The sequence below is a fragment of the Tiliqua scincoides genome, chromosome 7 (assembly GCF_035046505.1).
Source record: "Tiliqua scincoides isolate rTilSci1 chromosome 7, rTilSci1.hap2, whole genome shotgun sequence".
NCBI lineage: Eukaryota > Metazoa > Chordata > Lepidosauria > Squamata > Scincidae > Tiliqua > Tiliqua scincoides.
The window spans coordinates 56,248,712-56,267,846 of NC_089827.1; the positions used below are offsets into that span (position 1 = coordinate 56,248,712).

Below are 19,135 nucleotides of genomic sequence, written 5' to 3' on the forward strand. Positions count from 1 at the left end.
CATTTATGCATATTTTTAATGTCTGAAGGTAACTTTCATAGGAATGTAGTCAATGTGCAGTGCAATCCTATCTTGTGCTGGAACAGGCAGGTCAGGAGGCCTGCGCTGTATCCAGCGCAAGATAGGGTGCCAAAGTGGCTCGCCTGGAGGCAAGGAGAAACTCTTCCCCTTACCCTCAAGTAAGCCACTGTAGCCCCTATGGGTTTCCTTAGACTTGTGCTACCTCCTGAGGTGGCACAAGTCCAAGGAGAGCAGAGCATCTTGAAGTCGCTCCACACTGCTTGAGAACAGGGGTTGGGATCCAGCATAAGAGCCGGGTCCCAGTCCCGCCTCCTGCTCCCCACCTGCCTGCCCCTGGGACCACCTTCCAGCTGCTCTCCTCCTGAAATGCTTCCCGCCTGCCTCCTCCCTGCCCACCCCAGAGCCTTGCATCAGCCGAGCCTGGCCGATGCAAGGCGCCACAGCAGAGTCTGTGCGGAGGAGGATTCAGCCTTCGTGGGCTGGCACGCGTCCCTGCACCGGCCCAGCTGACTCACAAGGAGGCACAAATGTGCTTTGCCCAGGTCAGGATTGTGCCCTTAGATGCACAGAAGGCTCATATCTCTAAATGCAAGTTTCCCAGTGGAGGTGCAGAAAATATTCCTTGACCGCTTGTCAACCACATCTTAAAATGTCCAAAGCCAATCTATGCAAACAGGTGTGGAATTACTTCTTTCTTTCCATATTCTGGTGCTTAGGTCAAACCAGTGACATCTCTAGAGGGGGTGCAAAGCAGTAAGTTTTGCAGGTGCCTGAATGCACCATGCAAGCGGCCCCTCGTCTTTGGAGCCATTCTGGGCAGTGGGAGCAAAATGGAGGCATGCCTCCATTTTGCTCCCACCGCTCGGAATGGCTCTGAAGAGGAGGGGGAGGGGCCGCCTGCATGGTGCATTCAGGTGCCTGCAAAACGTACTGCTTTTGCACCCCCTTTAGATACGTCACTGATTTAAATGCCTTTTCTCCTTTATTTACGGTGATGTCTGGCTCAAAACACCAACAGCCTCTTGTGTGGAGAGGTTAAGCAGTGGAACAGGAACGTGCCAGAAAGAGAGCACTGCAAAAAATAATAAAATAATAATATAAAGAAAAAGAGATGGCATGCAGAGAAGAAGAAAAAGCTCCAATCTAGAGACAAATGAGCAAGCTCTACTTGGAGAAGATGCCATAGGAAAGGCCCAGAGAATGACCCACTCTGAAGGCCCATAACGCAGCCCTACACTGCTGAGATGGCCCTAAGACAACCTGGGAACAACCAAAAATAAGGCCCAAATTCTAACCAACTTTCCAGCACTGACACAGCTGTGTCAATGGGGCATGTGCTGCATTCTGCGGTTGGGGGGGCAGTCACGGAGGCCTCCTCAAGGCAAGGGAATGTTTGCTCCCTTACCTCGGAGCTGCATTGCCCATATGTCAGTGCTGGAAAGTGGGTTAGGATTGCGCCCTAAGGCACATTCAAGTCTTTGGAGGAAGAGTTCCAGGCTGAAAGCACATGTGCATTCATGTCACTTTAATTATCACTTGGGAGTCTTCCCAAGTTAATAAGCATTACACCACTCATGAGTTGTGCTTTTCCTGGTTTAAATGTCATCATGCCCTCTTCCAACTTGTGTGGGAGAACGCACTACCCCAGACCCTGGCTCATCATGTTCTCCAACAATATTTGGATGCAATCCCATAATGCACTGCACAACCCCACTGGAAGTCTCCTCAGGGTAGGGATATTTTCCCCCCTCTTACCCCGAGTAATGCCCCAGCCAGCCCTATGGGGCTACTCAGATCTCTGCCAGCTAGATAGCTGGTGGAAGTCTGAGCAGCCCAGTGTAATGCTGGCTGCCCAGGAGGGGGTTCAAATATGGTGGAGGAGGCCTCTGCTGACCCTGCCTCCTCCTGGGTCTGATCCGCCCCACATTCTGCTCCCCACCCAGAAGCGCCACCTCCCTGCCTCTGGGCCAACCTTCCACCACCCTCTCCAAGTCCCTGTGCCGCTCGGCGGCATACTTACTTCGGCCAGTGGCCAGGGATTTGGGTACCGCACTGGTGGGGTGGCACAGGTCTCCCCACTGACTCTGCCTACTCACGTGGTGTTGTGAATGTGCTTTACAGCATGTTTGTGACACCTTCAGGACCACTGCACCGGCAGTGGCACAACTTAGGATTGTGCTGGAAGGGAGGCAGGAGGGTGAAGGACGAGTTGGATTCCAACTGCATAATCATGGGCAAGGAAGAAATACAATGTGCCTTGTTGTTGCAATGGAATCCAGTTTAGGGAGGCAAAGATGGAATATCACAATTTTCAAACTTTCCAAAAAAAAATGATGCCTGTTAATAGTGACCAAACTACTGTAGTCATAGAAGGACTTGTGCCACTTTCATACAAGGAGGAGAGGTTGTTTTCTATGAACATAAGCAGCTGCCCTACATTGAGTTCGACAATTGGTCATCTTAGCTCAGCACTATCAACACCGCCTGACAGCTGTCCTTCAGGGTGTCAGAAATGGAGCCCTACCTGACGATGCCAGATATGGAACCCAGGACTCTCTGTTTACAAAACCTGTGACCTGTCACTGAGCTATGGGCCCTCTCCAAATGGAACAAGCTACTCCTAAATGTGCAGAACTCAGTGGGAAAGAGAATTAGGAGTGGAAGACAAAAAGCAACACTTTGAGCTCTCAGAAACTCAAAAGTCATGGGAAGATGGAAATGCTATTATTGTCAATCCATCTTCCTGCACAGCCACCTATCCCTTTAAAAATCTGTCACAAGCACATTTAAAGCTGCTTTTCTGTCTTTCACACGTACACACCAACTGTGTGAGAAGAGACTCAAAAGCACTTGGAGTGGCTTGTGTGAAATAAGCTCAAGAGTATCCAATAAATAACAGAATCGATTGCAAACTTCAAAAGTCCAGTGTGAGATTTCATATGCTGTTGGAGTGCCCCTTACAGCCCGGCCATCAACATGTGGAAAGGAAGCATTGCTGGAGAGAGAGACAGAAGGACCACTCTCCCCTTCTTGCCCCACCATTAGCTCATCAAGACAAGGTTGATGTGGCGGAAAAGAGGCCCTGAGAGGCGGTTTTATGAAAATTACCCAACTTGGGGGCAGGAGAATAAAACAACTCCTTCAAGCTGAAAAGCACAAGAACAAATAACAGATAATCAAGAATCTCTTCTAATTTTTAAAATATTTATCTTCCTTATCACCCTAGCGACATTGCTTGCAGTCACCATGGCAACCCAAGGCATTGGTGGGGTGGGGGGAGCATCACAGAGAGAGAGAGAGAGACAGTAGCAGCATCTTGAATTATTTTAGGAGGCAGGGAGACACCTGGAGTGAGGCTTTCAAGCTTTATTTTGCGGCAGAGAAGGAGGTGGGGGAAAGAGAAGGTTTATTTTTAATTGTTCCCACTTCATGTGCCAACTTTTTCTTTTTCAGTTATTCCAAATTTGGAAGCCTCTTCCCCCTTCTTTCAAGCCTTTTCTCACCCACATCCTCCCTCAGCCATTTTGATGGCACATGGATTTCACATTCGGAGCATTTTTCCATTGCTCATTCCCCTGCTACTCCTCTTGCAGAAGGCCCCAGACTGGTGAAAATGACTGTGGAGAGAAATCTCTTCTTAGGCCATGTCTGCATGGTGGATCTGGCTACACGTTTTGGCACTTGACCCATCATTTTCATCTCATTTTGCCAGTCCAAGCTTTGACTCTGTAGTGCCGCTCACTTGAATTTGCCAACTTTTGTACTTGGTAGGGTAGGGGATTCTGTTGCATGTCTAGCAGAAGATCACAGTGAAGCTTTGGCCTGCATCTATATGTCATGATGGAGAATGTGACACCTGATGACTAAATTCTTGTCACTCAGTCATTTAGGACCGGCCTCCCAAAGCTGGGAGTCCAACTTTGCAATTTCTGTGAAGAACGAGAAAGTTGTCAGTTTGGTTGGGATTCATAGGAGCAGTAATAGTGTTTTTTGAAACCCTAGAAAGCAGGCAAGTCAAGCAGCAGGGATCCCAGGAGCAAAGTAGTTAAAGAAAGGGTGCAAAGCAGACCATTGGCTGAAACAGGAACCTGAGAGAGGGGCAGGGAGCAGTGCCAGAAAACAAGTCAAGAGAATAAGGACCTGCAGCAAGACAGAGCTAATGAAAAGGAGACTGAAGAAACTCATAAACCTAAAGTCAGGATGGATTGTAAGGTATGGATGAGGTGAATGGGGAGAGACAGGTGTTTGGGAGTTTGGCCAAGAGACTGAGTGAGATAGACAGTGGAATGACAAGCAATACCTTGAGAGATAATGGGTAGTGGAGACATGGAGTTGGCAAAAGGAGGAGGAGTCAACAAGAAAGTGGGACTGGAGCAAACTTTACATATAGCTATATAGCTTAGAGCAGGCCGGCACACCTGACTTAGAAAGCCTACTTGCCATGTACTATGACTTTTCAGATGCTTGACACCTCTGTCTCACAGTCTCGAGCAAGTAGCAAAAACAGTCCATTTATTGAACCCCTGATGTGCTCTGTGGTTGGTGAGTTGTGTTCATTTTAGAATCATAGAGTTGGAAAGAGTCTTCAAGACCTTCAACCCCCTGCTAGAGGCAGGAATCTAGTGGATCACAAGTGGTCCTGGCCTCACTTAGAGACAGGTGAAGATGCGCATTCTTGTATAGAAGTGGACAGGCAAGGGAACTTCGGAGGTTTGGAGAGCCATAGGAGCACAGGATGGTTGGAGATTAGAACCTGCCAGGGCTGCTGTTCCTTTAAGAGTTGCATAGAAGGCCATTCATGCCAGTGTGGCTGTCATGGAAAGCACTATAAACTAGCAAGCCTAAGGAGACAGCAAGATCCAAGAAGCAGGATTGTGGACTAAAATTAACATATTAATTCAAGTTACCCAACCAATTACAGTATTTGATTTTAGGTTTCTAGTCCCTCCTGTTATCTTGGTGTTATATCTGTTTTTATATATACGGAATCAGCCAGTCCACATAAAATAATTTAAGAGTCAGAAAGTGAGTGTTAGACATGGAAAATTGTGATGAAAACTAGATGCAGGAATTAATGATGAGGACCCTCTAAAAGTCCAATCTGGGCTTTGAAAGATGCTGGGGTGGGATTATCTTGACCCAATGCCTGACCTTCTATCCCAGCAATTTTCAACCTTTTTCATCTCATGGTACACTGACAAGTCACTAAAATTGTCAAGGCACACCACCGTTTTTTTGACAATTGACAAGGCACACCCATTGACAGCAGGGGCTCACAACCCCCAGTGTCCCTGCTAAGAAATGTCCCTCCCCCAAACTCTCACGGCACACCTGCAGACCCTCCGTGGCACACTAGTGTGTCACGGCACAGTGGTTGAAAATGGCTGTTCTATCCCAATGTTACCAGTGCCTTTTCCTGCAAATCTGACTGACAAAGCATTGCAGTGCAAGGGTGCCACCTAGATGCCAGAAAGTGTCATCTATAAAGGCTTGGCCTCAGAGCTGGCCCATCAATCTGAACAATGTGTCACTACAGTGTGTCACTACAAGTAGCAGCAACCTGGCCTGGCCTGGCCTGACCTGGACTATCTGTTTTGGAAATTGGCTCAGCCCAAACTAGGCCCTGCCACTGGCTCCTAGAATCATGATCTGTTAATTCTGGCCTTGACCTTGCCCATTTGGACCATGGTTTTGTCTTGACCACTGACTGCAGCCCGCTGCTAAGGCCTAACTCGACTTCTTGTTGGCAAATTGTTGTGGTGCTTGGGTGAATTGGTCACAACAGGAACAAATGAAGCCACTTGTCAACCCAAAATACCTTGTGCCCATAGCAATATATAGTCACAAACCACCCTTATTGGAGCATTTCTGCCTGACTGACGGAGGGCAATGGTGATCAGGTGGTATGAGGCAATACTTCAGATCAACATATCTTTTGTTGCCCATGGAAAAGAAACCAATGCTAGTTCCAAAGCATTTAATTTGGGGGTATTGCTATACAATATGGGATTATGGAGGATGCAGTCACTGTACTTTTTTTCTGATAATATTGGAAATTATTTTATCTATAAACATTCAGGATCATGGTTAGGATAGAGAAAGAGGTGCAGCTGCCCAGGATACAGCTCTTGGGAGAGGGATAGAATAGGAATGGAGGAAATTTGTCTTATTCCTGAGGCCTAGGCCTTAGTGAGGTAATACAGTATAAGCCTACATCTGATCTCTACCACTTCAGGCCGCAAGCAGGGGACTGACACTGAATGCTCCTCCATGCCTTCTCTTTAACAATTATAGGTGTGCACCATTTAAGGACTGATTATGGCTCTCCATTGTTATGTTATTAGATTGTTAAGTGAATATTCCGCCCAATCTAATACCTTTGTTGTGTAAACGGACACTCCCTACCAGACACTAGCTGGCTGCACAGGCCATTGGAGACCCATTGCTAATTGCTAACCCCTGCTAATTGGTTAGCAGGCACTTTTTCAAGTGGGTGCTCCTTTTTTTAGCAGGGGGAGAGTAACTGGCCCACCTCACCCCAGCAGTGTCTTTTCTAGTGGCTATCTGCTGGTATTCTTTTGCATCTTTTCAGATTGTGAGCCCTTTTGGGACAGGGAGCCATTAGTTATTTGATTTCTCTGTAAACCGCTTTGTGAACTTTTAGTTGAAAAGCGGTATATAAATACTGTTAATAATAATAATAATAATAATAATAATAATAATAATAATAATAATAATAATAATAATAATAGCCCTTTCTTTGCATTAGGAGCCTCTTTGCTGTGTTGTGTATACTCTGCTGCAGGCTATGGGAGACCCGATTGCCTCATTAAGAGCCTCTTTGTTGTGCTTTGACCACCATCATATACGTGGTCTGTCATTAAGCGGAAGGTTGTTAAATGGTGCATGCCTGTAGTCTTATATAGGGAGGGCATTTTGCACAGTCCAGCTCATGAGCCCCCATTTGCAGGTTCAAATATTACAGTCCAAGCCCAAGTTGACCCTCTCAGTTAAAAAAAAGACCTTGCTTGCTGGGAGAGAAGTTTGTCCTGTTCTGTTTTCTGTTTGGTAAGGGCTAGGTGCTGCCTGCCATCTCCATGGTTTTGGAGGAACTGGACTTGCAAATGCCCCCCATTTGCTCAAAAATGGAAAGGGAGCAGGGTGGGAGGGGGCGATGACGATGACACACAGATTTTTCAGCCTGCCCAGCGTGCAGCAGTGCCTAGTTATGACTCTGTAAGCACTTCATGCTTTCCTTTTGACAGGTTTATTATTTTAAAGCCCATTTCATTTCATGGGCACTTGAGGGCCCCCCCCCCCATATTTCAGGATGGAAACTCTTTTAAATTGCCCTTGAAGCTTCCATTTGTATGTTTTTGTCTGCCCACATGGCTTCTTCAGAGGGATCCGTGGTTGTGTCATACTCCTTCACACTCATTCGTGCTCCTGAAAAGCTGTGGAGGCGGGAGGAGGATCTACATGCGCAGGCTGAGAAACAAGGGGAAGGTACATGAGTCCTCATAATGGACTCACCCTGGGAGATTGCTCAGAAGGGAGTCTTGGCTGCCACGGAGTCAAATGCACGCTATTTATGTTGCAGTGACATCAGTGGCCTAACTCCTAGGAAGTGCAGGACTTGCCCCAGAACTCCCAGCAACTTGGTGCCATCATTGAACATGTGTCCACTTTTCCAAAGTGCTAAGCACAACAAGTAACTTCCACAATGCGATTTATGGCTGAAAACAACACCACAAAGTCAAAACCCACACTGAAAGGGCCACGAGACCAGCACCCAAAGCACAGGATTTCTTTCATAGAGAGTATTCAGCTCTCTGCTTTGATCATCATCCCCTGCACTTTTTCACCAAGATTACAGTTCCCTTTGCCTTGGTGATGGTAAAGAAACAGTCCCAGGAGAGCAGAATACTATGGAAAAGAGAGAGAGAGCCACCTAGGGTCCTGTTAAAAGTAAGTATATGTAAGTATATGAATGTAACATGTAGACATGTGCATGCTAGACAACAGGTAGGTACTCTGCACACCACCAAGACAGCTGCCTAGAGTGATTGGTTGATCAGAGGCTTGATCCTACACTGTGCTCCCCCTCACCAACCATACCCAACTAAGAAGAAATCAGTTAACCTGGGGAGCCAATAGGATCTTTGCAGGCCCTATATAAGAACTTACGTGGGCTTGCCTTTCTGGTCCGAGCTTCTTGACTGATAGAGAAAGTGCTAGTCAAGTCTGGTCTCCTCTTTTGGGTCAGACTGCTCTAGAACCAGATCATCAACTTGACCTTGACCACCCCCTTACATGGCTGGCCCTTGGATCACTGTCTATGCAGGAACGTGGCCTCTAGCTCATCTTAGGCCATGCACCCTGTCTCTTGCCCTTTAGAACAGCATCTTGCTCTGGAACCTGATGACTTGCATGTTTTCCCAGGCCAGTAACGTCAGACAACATGGGACGCACTGAGTGATCCCGAGTCAATCACAGTTTAAACAAACCCCTCACCTGGCTAGTATGGATGAAATGGGTGGGAAAAGAAGGATGCATGTTTTATGCTTCCAGGGAGGAAAGAGCCTTAATTGTGTATTACATAGTATTATTTAATAAATAAGTAAATGACACTGTGTAACAAAGTTTGAACAACTTTGTGTTTATCTGAATATTTTGATGTTTCTATTACAGTGCATTAGGTCAGCACCTGCCAAACTACAGTAAGTGGGCCTGATCTGGCGCAATGCTGTAGCCCTCTCCACCATCAGCAGCGCTTACCATTCCACCATGCTACTCACAAGCAGTCCACCCAATCTCTGTAGAGCAACCCTCTGTGCAGTTCTGTCTGCCTGGAAATCCGGGTGCAAAACCTGCTGGGGCAGTGGGCTACAGATACAAATGCCCAGAGTGTCGCTCTGCAGAGGTAGGGTGGGCTGCTTGTGAACTGTGCAGTGGGATGGTCAGCACCGCTCCAAAAGGGGATGGCTTTTTCCTGACACAGTGGTCACAGGTTTGGCGATCCCTGCATTAGGTAATAGGATAGACAAGAACACCAAGATAACTAGAAACATTTTGACGATACAAAAAACTTAGCTTATCATTGGACTCAGTACCTGTGAATTATATAAGAAACATTAAAAATTCAGCATAAACAAAGATTATGTTACACAGTGTAATGCATGCAAAGATGGATGACCGTTTGGGAATCCAAGGCGTGTGAGCTACAGCATTGCTTATGCTTCAGGAGCGGCCAGGCTGGAACCCTCCAGGATTCCAGCCCAGGCTGGAATTGGTGTCAATCTATATGTGATGAGCAGGTGGGTGTGGGCTGCACCAGGGAACACTACTCCGAGACTGCCTATGGCAGTGGTTCTCAAACTTTTAGCACTGGGACCTACCTTTTAGAATGAGAATCTGTCAGGGCCCAATGGAAGTGATGTCATGACCGAAGTGACATCATCAAGCAGGGAAATTTTTAACAATCCTAGGCTGCAATCCTATCCACACTTACCCAGGAGTAAGTCCCATTGACTGTCATTGTTAACAGCATATACATAGTAGCCTGTTAAGGTACAGGTCTGTAACATTTCCCCAAATGCAGTCACATGCCATGGTAGCATCAAGTCTAATGTATTAAAAATAAAATATTGAAATGAATGGGGACCCACTTAGTGGGTCCCGATCCACAGTTTGAGAAACACTGGCCTATGGTGTCAGCTATAGCGAAATTGCCATGCTGTCTATAAGAAAATGTCTGCAAGACTACTCTTTAGGAAGAAGAATGTTCTTCAAATGCACACTTTCTCCCCAGAAGCAACTGAGGCAAGAATAAAATGCCCTGTGAATAGCTAGAAATTTCCTGATGGTGAAAACTGGAACATGAAGAAAAATCAATGAAGCATTTTTTGTCTGTGAAGCATACTGGGGAGATGGGAGAAGAGAGTCTGCCCTGCATTGAGCCTCAGAGGAAAGAAAATATTGTTTAATGGGCCATTCTCATCTCCAAAACCTCTAGCAATCCTGATACTTTCCCCCTTGAACTTCCAATGGGATGCCTGCCCTTTGCTGTCTTTTCCCTTTTAAGAACATTGTAGGCTGTAACTTGAGAAGCTGCTAGAGGGATGTAGGAGAAGGTTTAACTGTTATGCCCGCCTTCTCCTTCTCCACCCTCCTCATAGAAGCAGCATCCATGCCACGTCATCTACTGCCTGCACTAGAACTCCTTGGAAAAGTTTAGACTGTGATGTGCTTCCACTACTCTGTGGGGTGCGCAAGGAGAATAAAAGAAGTTTCTGTGGCCTATGTAGAGAGCACTTCTAGTACACGAAAACTCACTGCAGAACATTGTTGGAAGATTTCTGATTAGGAGAGGCCATCTGAATACAATTCTGCCTGGAAAAGACTTTTTTTGGATGCAAGCAAAGTAAATCTAATGAAAAGGGATCATTTAGCTGTTGCAGAAAGAGGAAGAGAGATGTGCCCAAGCTTTGAGTGACAAGCCAGGCAGCATCTATTACAAGGGCCAAAGAAAACTGTCATTGACATCTAGCAACTCCAAAGAAATTAACTACTTTCCTTCAGGCCCTTCTGGGATATTCCGAAACTATCATGAATATATTTCGCATCCTCGGCGATGTCTCTCACCTATTAGCGATGATCATTTTGCTGGTGAAGATCTGGAGATCAAAGTCGTGTGCTGGTAAGTTTTTGTTCTTCTTCTCTGTCTTGCTGACAAGGCACTGGTGTGAAAACAGTACAGAAAGAAAAGAAGGGAGAAGACAAGGTTATGAATGAACCTGCCTACCAGGACATAAAACTGGGGTCCAAATGACTCAAGATTTGGGGTTCAGCCTAATTGGGTCTCAGCTATCTCAGCCTACCTCCAAAGGAGTCTTAATTCTTTGCCAGCCAGGTAGTGAGACATATCTGAATTAACATGAAATGTAGGTGGGAAATGTGATAATCCACCATGGAGGCAAATAGTGCTGTATGAACAACAGTCCACTGAAGCCAACACTTCTCTTTTCCCTGTTGTATCCTAGACAGACATTTCTCCCCACTGACAACAGAGATTGCCCTAATAAGATCCTTTCTCCTAATGCTTATCCTATGTAGGGGTGCTCCTACCTTGACTCATTAAGTAAGGCTGCAATCTATAAACACTTTCCTGGGAGCGGGCCCCACTGAACACAATGGGACTTACTTCTGAGTAGCCATGGACAGGATTATGCTGTAAATCTCATGCTCATGTATTTCCATGCCTGCCTATTCAATCATCCATGGAATTTGATTTGGTCGCCATTGTTTCCTGTAAATTGAGGAATTTGTGGTGACCTGGCATTCCTTCTGAGCTTTTCCTACTATCTCCGTAGGGCAGAAATTCTTCTGTAAAGGTTCCTCTGGAGGAAGGCAGTAGTGGGCAAGGAAAATACAGCAGAAACTTCTCTGCCTGAGATGCAAGAAAGCGAGTATCACACACACACGCAAGCAATGAATCCTTGCCTGCCTAGCGTACAAAATTATGACCCCAAGCAAACTGGGCTCTGTTATTTGAGTTTTGTGTTTTGAGTAAGAAGAATTAGTGGACCCATGGTTGACCTGAAGCATTCTTCCCTCGCTCTCGCACATCACTTTCACTAAGGAACTGAAACTGGGCCACAGCCCCGCAGTGGGGGGTTACTGTGCATAAAATGGGGGAAGCCAGGCATCTTGTTGGAGAGGTGACATGTAATCCTCCCTTTGGACCATGATGATTTGTACAAATTAAAAGTAGTACAAATAAATTGCCTAACACAGGCTGCTTCTAAGCAATGTTGACTATATCACCTCCCTAAAATCTCTTCTCCCCTCTTACTAAAGTCTGAAACAGTGCCCCTGAGAAAAGAGAGAAGTGTAGCCCAATCTTACCCTGGGCCTATCCATAGCATGTGAGGTGCTGGTGCAGTCTCTGCCGCATGCTGTGGGCCGGCTGCAGGACCAGGCAGTGAGAGAGGCAAGTAGAAAACATTTTTATCTACTCTGCTGCACCATGATCCCCAATGGGCTTACTTGGATCTGCACCTGCTCTTTGGCTGGTGTAAATCCAAGAGGATCCAGCAGTGTGTGTTGAGGCTTGACCTGGGACATAGGATATCTGTGGATCTGCCACCGCTGATATCTGCCCTCGACGTGCCCCTGGCTGGCCCTGATCCTTCCCAGAACTCTCCCTCCACCAACTTACCATCTTCTATGGTGGCTGGGAGCTCCGTTGGTGCTCACCTGGGGTTTCAGCTGCCACACCAGCAGCCTGGACCCTGTACTGTCAGAAAGTAAGGTCCATCAGTGCAAGGCCTGAATAGGACTGGGCCATTAGTGTTCTAGACGAAGTTCTCCCTCTTTGCTTTCTTGGTTTTATTTGTTTTTTGCAGGAAAAATTTCGTTCATTTGATGGCTTCTTCTTAAATGCTCCCTTTTGGTACTGGAGTTTCTTTCCAGTGAGCCCATTCTACTCCATCAATTTCTCCCCATTGTGGGTGGAATCAAGGAAGGGGTGGAGTGGCATTGTGATGTGGCAGTCAAAGTGTTACAAGCATATCTCAATTCCTGATGGGTATGTGTACAGGACTGTATACGTACTTGGATAGAGATAACTATATGTGTGTATGCGGTGGGAGGAGACAGCCTGCAAAACCAAGTTTTTCTCCCTGTGTATAGGATAATTTCTGTGTTGGCCTATCATTCTGTAGAATCACAGTGAGGCTGAGAGAGAGTTAAGCTTTATTGTTAAGCTTTATTGCAAGGCCCTACAATGCACAGGTGATCAAACAATAAGACATAATTCTGTCTCATTGTTTAATCACTTGTGCATTGTGGGGCCTTGCAAGCTTAACAATAAAGTTTAACTCTTTCTCAGCCTCACTGTGATTCTACAGAGTGGTTCTACAAGGTGCATTGCCTTCTGTGTCTCCAACCCAAAGGAACCTATGACACCAGCACGTTCTCTACAACCCCACAGTAAAATTTATATACTACCACTCACTAAGAAAAGTTCACAGAACAGTTTACATATCTTAAATAAATGTTCGGAGTTACCCACAAAACTGACCCAACAACATAATTTTATCTTACTGTCACCAAGGAAGTGATTATAGATGGCTCTTCTGTGTTGTGAGAGTCACAAAACAGTTCAAATGATCATAGCTGTAACTGACCCTCACGGCACAAGCCTAGGCATATCTACTCACTTGTGGTGCCTTTGTTGTATTTACTTTATTTACATATATCCAGGTGTGAGCACTGGATGGAGTTAAGTAGGACCCTCCTGTAAGCAATGTTGATTGTGTTACTCCAAGAGACACATCTTTTGCCTGGAGAGGAAAACCTCTTAACTCACAAATGGGTGGGTGAGGCTTATCTTGCAGGTGACTCTACAAGCTCAAGAGGTGTGGCTATTTTGATTCATTGATGTGTAACACTTCAAGTCTCTCAGGTCTTAGCAGATGCAGAAAGTAGATATATAATATTAGTGGTCAAGTGGCAAGGTGTAACATTCACTATTATCAATGTATATGGTTGTAATCAAGATAAACCACAGGTGTTTCATAATTGTTTTAGTCAACTGATCAATATAGATTATCATCATGTGATATGTGCTGGGGATTTTAATGGTCACAGATCCTTATCTTGACAGAAGCTCCGCCTCTTTTAGAAAAAATACTAAGGTTAGGTCAACACTTAAAATATATATGGAAGATTTAGGTCTGATTGACCCATGGCGTGCACTGCATCCTTTAGATAGAGAATATACATTTATTTCCCCGGTCCATCATACCTGTTCTAGAAATTATTTTTTGGTATCCAAGTCCTTTCTATCCAAGATTACGCAAACTGATATTGACCTTGCTGTTTTATCAGACCACTCCCCAGTTTTGATAGCCTTCACAATTTTGGGTGAAACTAAGATGTGTATGTGCAACCTCCTGATTTTAGAAATGGGCGATGTCAGAATGCCATATGCAAGGGAGGGAACCAGGATGCAGGTCTCTTGTTATCTGGTGTGCTCCCTGGGGCATTTGGTGGACCGCTATGAGATACAGGAAGCTGGACTAGATGGGCCTATGGCCTGATCCAGTGGGGCTGTTCTTATGTTCTTATGATTACGTATTCTAAGTACAGGTGGAGACTGTATCTGTTGATTTTTTATCCGCCAATCTGGCTCAATGCAGTTCCCCAGATTTGGCCCAACCTAAAGCCTCCAAAGGTGACCAGAGCTCACAGCTCTGATCACATCCGGAGGCTCTTCTAAGGCGCATAGAGGACACGCACGGCCTCTATAGATCTCAGAATGGCTCTGATTGCATTTGGAGCCCCAGTGGTCCAGAAAACTGTGGATTCATTCTCTACAGTTTTCGGTATCTGTTGGGAGTCCAGGAACCCATGGATACAGAGGCACCACCTCTGCTAGCTGCCAGCTCTTCCACTTGGCTTCCAACACAGCCTCTCCAAAATCACGTCCTATCTCCTTCTCTGCCAGTTCCAGAATTGCCCGCCTAGGTTGACTTTGCCTTTCTCCCTGGCCGAGAGCCTGAGATAAATTAACTGACCTTCTTCTCAAAGCCCATTCCCTAATTATTTCCTAATTTCCCAATTTGAAATTATCCTAATTTCAAAGATATGGGAGAGTCCAATTATCACATGGGCTGCCCTTTCAGCGATGCCACTTCTGCCGAGGCGTTCCTTCGTAGTTCAGCAACTGAGAGATGCTCTGCAAAGTGATCTGCCTTGGTTGAAGTAATGCTCTGAAATGGCAGCCTGCATGATAATTGGTCTCTCCCAGTGCCTTCACAGCTTCTTTCTCATCCTGCTTGGATAGCCTTAGCGGTCCTTGCCTTCTGAGGTCTCCTTCTGTCTCTCTCTCCCAGAGTCTTGTCAGAAGTGACACTGCTGAAGGGCGGTGCTGGGGAACCCAATTATCACAATGATGCCTCAGCAGAAGTGGTGCTGCTTAAGGGGTGGCACGCATGATAATTTGGCTTTTCTAGTGCTGCCCTACAGCTCAGTAGCCAATGGTGATGCCAGGAGAGCCCAATTATCACATGGGCTGTATAAAGAAGAGCTTCCATGGACTGCATACGGCCCATGGGCCTTTGACACCCCTGTTCTAGAGTGTACTGCCAAACTGAGTGATTTGTTAATGTTTAAACAAATAACTCAGTCTAGATTACCAAATCTTATGTTGCATGCTGTTTTGAGGGCCTTTGGCAGCAAAATGGCCTACAATTAACCTGCCAATTCTCCTGGAATATCAGTTAGGTGAAATCTGGCTTTTAAGCAATTCTGATGCAGGTCTTATCCTTCCAAAACAGGGTAAAAATATTTAGACAATAAGTATGATAATAAGCAAAACCACCACAACCAGTCAAGTTTGGTTTCCTTTAATATACCATTGTCTTTTCGGGTGTGTGTGTGTGTGGGGGGGGGGAAGAGTAGAAGCTGCAGTGGGACTGCTTCAGAGCCATTTCTCACTAAACCAAGGCATTTGGGATGACATTTGCAAACCTGAAGGAAGACTATACTTACTCTTTTAGCAGCACATTAACAGCACCTTTCAACTGCTAGCCTGCTCGTCTCCAAGCAATCAGTCATTAAAAATTAAAATCCTAAATGCCAAATGTATAGCTGATCCATAAACAGTTAATTTAACCTTTAGGAAAAAGCGTTGAGCTTTAGTCTAGTCTAATCTTGGAGCAACCAGAACAGCTCACCAAGAAGAATAAGTACAGATTTCTTCCCACAGATGTGTCTTCAAGGCTGTATCTGGTCCAGTACAGAACCAGAAGCACACGCTTGAGTTTCTGACAAAAAGTGTGGCAATTTGTGAAAACACTAATCTTGCCATTCTCTCGTCACTCATAAACAAGAGTCTGTTTTCTAGGTAGTGTCCACGTTATTTAGTTTAGGGTGGACGTCCTCTGTTCACTCAGTATTGACAGAATCTCCCTGACGTTATTCCCATACTTGTGTAAAATGTTCCCTCGTGGCTTGCAGGTATCTCAGGAAAGAGCCAGATCCTTTTTGCAGTTGTTTTCACAAGCCGCTATCTTGACCTATTCACAAACTTCATCTCCATCTATAATACCATCATGAAGGTAAGAACCGAGGTCACATTCTATTTTGTGTTCTCACTTTAATCAACAGAAATATAGAGAGAAAAACAAAATTTCAAAACACTTTTCAACAACTCTTAGAGGTGAACTATTTTGAGTGAGGAGTAAAGGATGAAGGGGGTCAGTCTCTCCCTCTAGCAATCCACTGGTGAACCTATCATTTTCTCTCCTTCCTTTTCAAGAGGCAGTCGTATAGTAGGATACAAGAAGTCACTAAGTTAGATTTCTCTTCTGGGTCTCACTCTTGCTTTGTGCACCCTCTTCTGTTCTTTAACCTACCGTTGTTCCTCTGCTCCTTGCAAAGACTATTTCAGTGTGGAGAAAGGGGAGCAGCTGTGGTACGTTGTTTTGGTCAGGTTGCCCTTTCTGAAGCATCATCGACGGAAACCAGATCAAACAATTGCTACCACCCCGGAACACTTGCAATATTGAAAGTAGAACTGCTTTGGGCTCCATTATAAATTTGGCAGTACTATCATATTCCAGTCCGGGCCTAGGAGAGGGGGGTAATTTGTTCCCAGGCCCCGGGTCAAAAAGGGGGCCCAGAAGCCAAAGGAGGAAGCCCAGAAATTTCCTAAGATCTGACATTTCCCTATCTACTCAGACATTGCCCATACGGGATGCTGGGGACACTACTGAGGGTGGGTAGACCTGGACTCCAAAGACTTTTCCAGCTGTCTCTACCTTCCCTTCACCCTGCTTCACCCATCCCTGCCCCTATTCTGCTCACCCATAACAACCCTCCCCCACTGTTTCACCCCTCACCCTTTGCAAAGGGGCCCAAAAGAAACTTTGTACCCCCTGATGCAATTCCTCTCAGAGGCCCTGATTGCAGTGGAACGTGGTCTGTCAGGGAGAGGAGAAATTTTAAATCAGGGCAGCCAAGCCTCAAGGAGCAGACTGACACAGTGCAGCAGACCTGATGGAGCACAGATCCCCTCCCTGATCTGTTAATTTTCCTATCACAGTTGCATCAATTTAAGGAAGGAGGAGGATGGAGGAAGAAAAGGAAGTAAAATTAGAAGCTTTACAGTTGGACAGATGCAAAAAGACCACATATAATCATAGGTTGCACTAGGATACCTAATAAGCAGTGCTGGGGTAAAAGAAGAGAGCAAGTCTGTGGTATGGCCTTTAATCAGTCAGAGAATCACCCATAATGTCCAAGATTAGCAAATTCATCCACAAAGCTTTTCTAGGAGGGAGAACCAGCTTTGCTAGTTATGGCAAATCAATCTTTTCATTTTTGCACTCAGAAAAACTGAGTGTGACACAAATGCTTTTGCAAGCACTTTTTACCATTGCAGGTGGTTTTCTTAATCTGTGCCTACGTTACCGTGTACCTGATCTACGGGAAATTCCGGAAGACTTTTGACAGCGAGAATGACTCCTTCCGCCTTGAATTCCTTTTGGTTCCTGTCACAGGCCTGTCATTTTTGGAAAACTACAATTTCACCCCTTTAGAGGTAAGGAAACTAGCAAGAGATAAGGTAAAGCGCACTATGGTTCTTTGACATGTTGCTGAAAGCAAAGCCTTTATGGTACACAAACCCCCAATCACCCCAGGTTCTACTCATCAGTTTGTTTTGTGATAGGATTAACAATTACCCTGCATTTACTTTCCTTGCTCCTCAGATCTTCTGGACTTTCTCCATTTACCTGGAGTCAGTAGCAATCCTGCCACAGCTTTTCATGATTAGCAAAACTGGAGAAGCTGAGACCATTACCACACACTACCTTTTCTTCTTGGGCCTCTACCGTGCTCTTTACCTTGCCAACTGGATCTGGCGCTACCACACAGAGAACTTTTATGATCAAATTGCAGTGGTTTCTGGAGTCGTACAGACCATTTTCTACTGTGATTTCTTTTATCTTTATGTCACAAAAGGTAAGGCTCTTGAAGATGAAGATCACAGATAGAACAGCAGTTAATGGCTGAAGTTGGACCAATGCTAGGATAGGCAGTACATCCAATAACAGAGGTCACAGGCCGGTGTGACCTGGAAGTGGCTTCCAGTTCGAACCCTATATTGCCCAGCAGCTTCCTGCTTGTGGCGGGCCTGGGACTTACCGCAGATGCTAGAGTGGGTTGCAAAGGTGGCAAGTTTGAGAACTGTTGGGATATCTCATAAAATAATGATTTGGGAAGCCACCGCACATGATTGTGCTCAGCATGTACACAAGGACAAAGCTGGGCTATTTGCAAGAGTCACTTACAAACTCCTGTATGGAGATGTATTTTATGTAAGCATTTTATAAATAGCAGAACACATGAAATTTCAACATGAAATTATTATTGACACCAATGAATGGCTAAAGAATGCCTTGCTTCTTGAAGTGGCAGGGCCCAATCGGATGGTCTTTTCCCTTCGCTGAGTATATCCTTGAAGCTGTCTTTGCTTTTTTACTTTTAGTTTTGAAAGGAAAGAAGCTGAGTCTCCCAGTACCCATCTGAAGATGTACACAAGCAAACCAATTCTTCAACAACCTGGCCCAAGATTTCAGGATGTTTTCTGCCTGCCTGCCGGATGGCTCCACTAGTATTCAGACAACCTACTGTTGTTCTACACCATAACGAGAAAACTTTTGCCTGACAGTGCTTAATTGTTTGGCATTGATGTGACATTTAAATATTTGCTTTTTCTTTTGTATTGGAGTGTTCCCTAAGTGACTGAACTCTGCTTGTAACAGATACAATAGTGCCAAGTGTATACATTAATACAGATGAAATCGCTCCAGTGATGAGATTTTCATTCAGTCTTGGTCCAGACTAGTAATGGTTCGACTCCCTGAATACTGTTAAATATTTTGGGTTCAGTTCAAGCTGTGACTGAATTAGAACCAATCAGGGTTCAAATAATTAATGCGGCACACCTCAGCCATTTCAGTGAGAGAATGTAAGAGGTCTGAGCTGCAACAAAATGAGTTGGATAAAAAACTATAAACACCATTAAGACACCTAACTAATA

The 19,135-nt window shown here is 45.3% G+C and overlaps 1 protein-coding gene across 1 annotated transcript; it reads left to right on the forward strand.

Annotated features, from left to right (window-relative positions):
- The first annotated feature begins 10,535 nt into the window (after positions 1–10,535).
- Positions 10,536–18,831, forward strand: KDELR3 (KDEL endoplasmic reticulum protein retention receptor 3). Its single transcript, XM_066633979.1, has 5 exons — positions 10,536–10,720; positions 16,048–16,148; positions 17,474–17,632; positions 17,802–18,054; positions 18,581–18,831. The coding sequence occupies exons 1-5, from the start codon at positions 10,630–10,632 to the stop codon at positions 18,619–18,621; spliced, it is 645 nt and encodes a 214-aa protein (XP_066490076.1). The 5' UTR covers positions 10,536–10,629; the 3' UTR covers positions 18,622–18,831.
- The last annotated feature ends 304 nt before the right edge of the window (positions 18,832–19,135 follow it).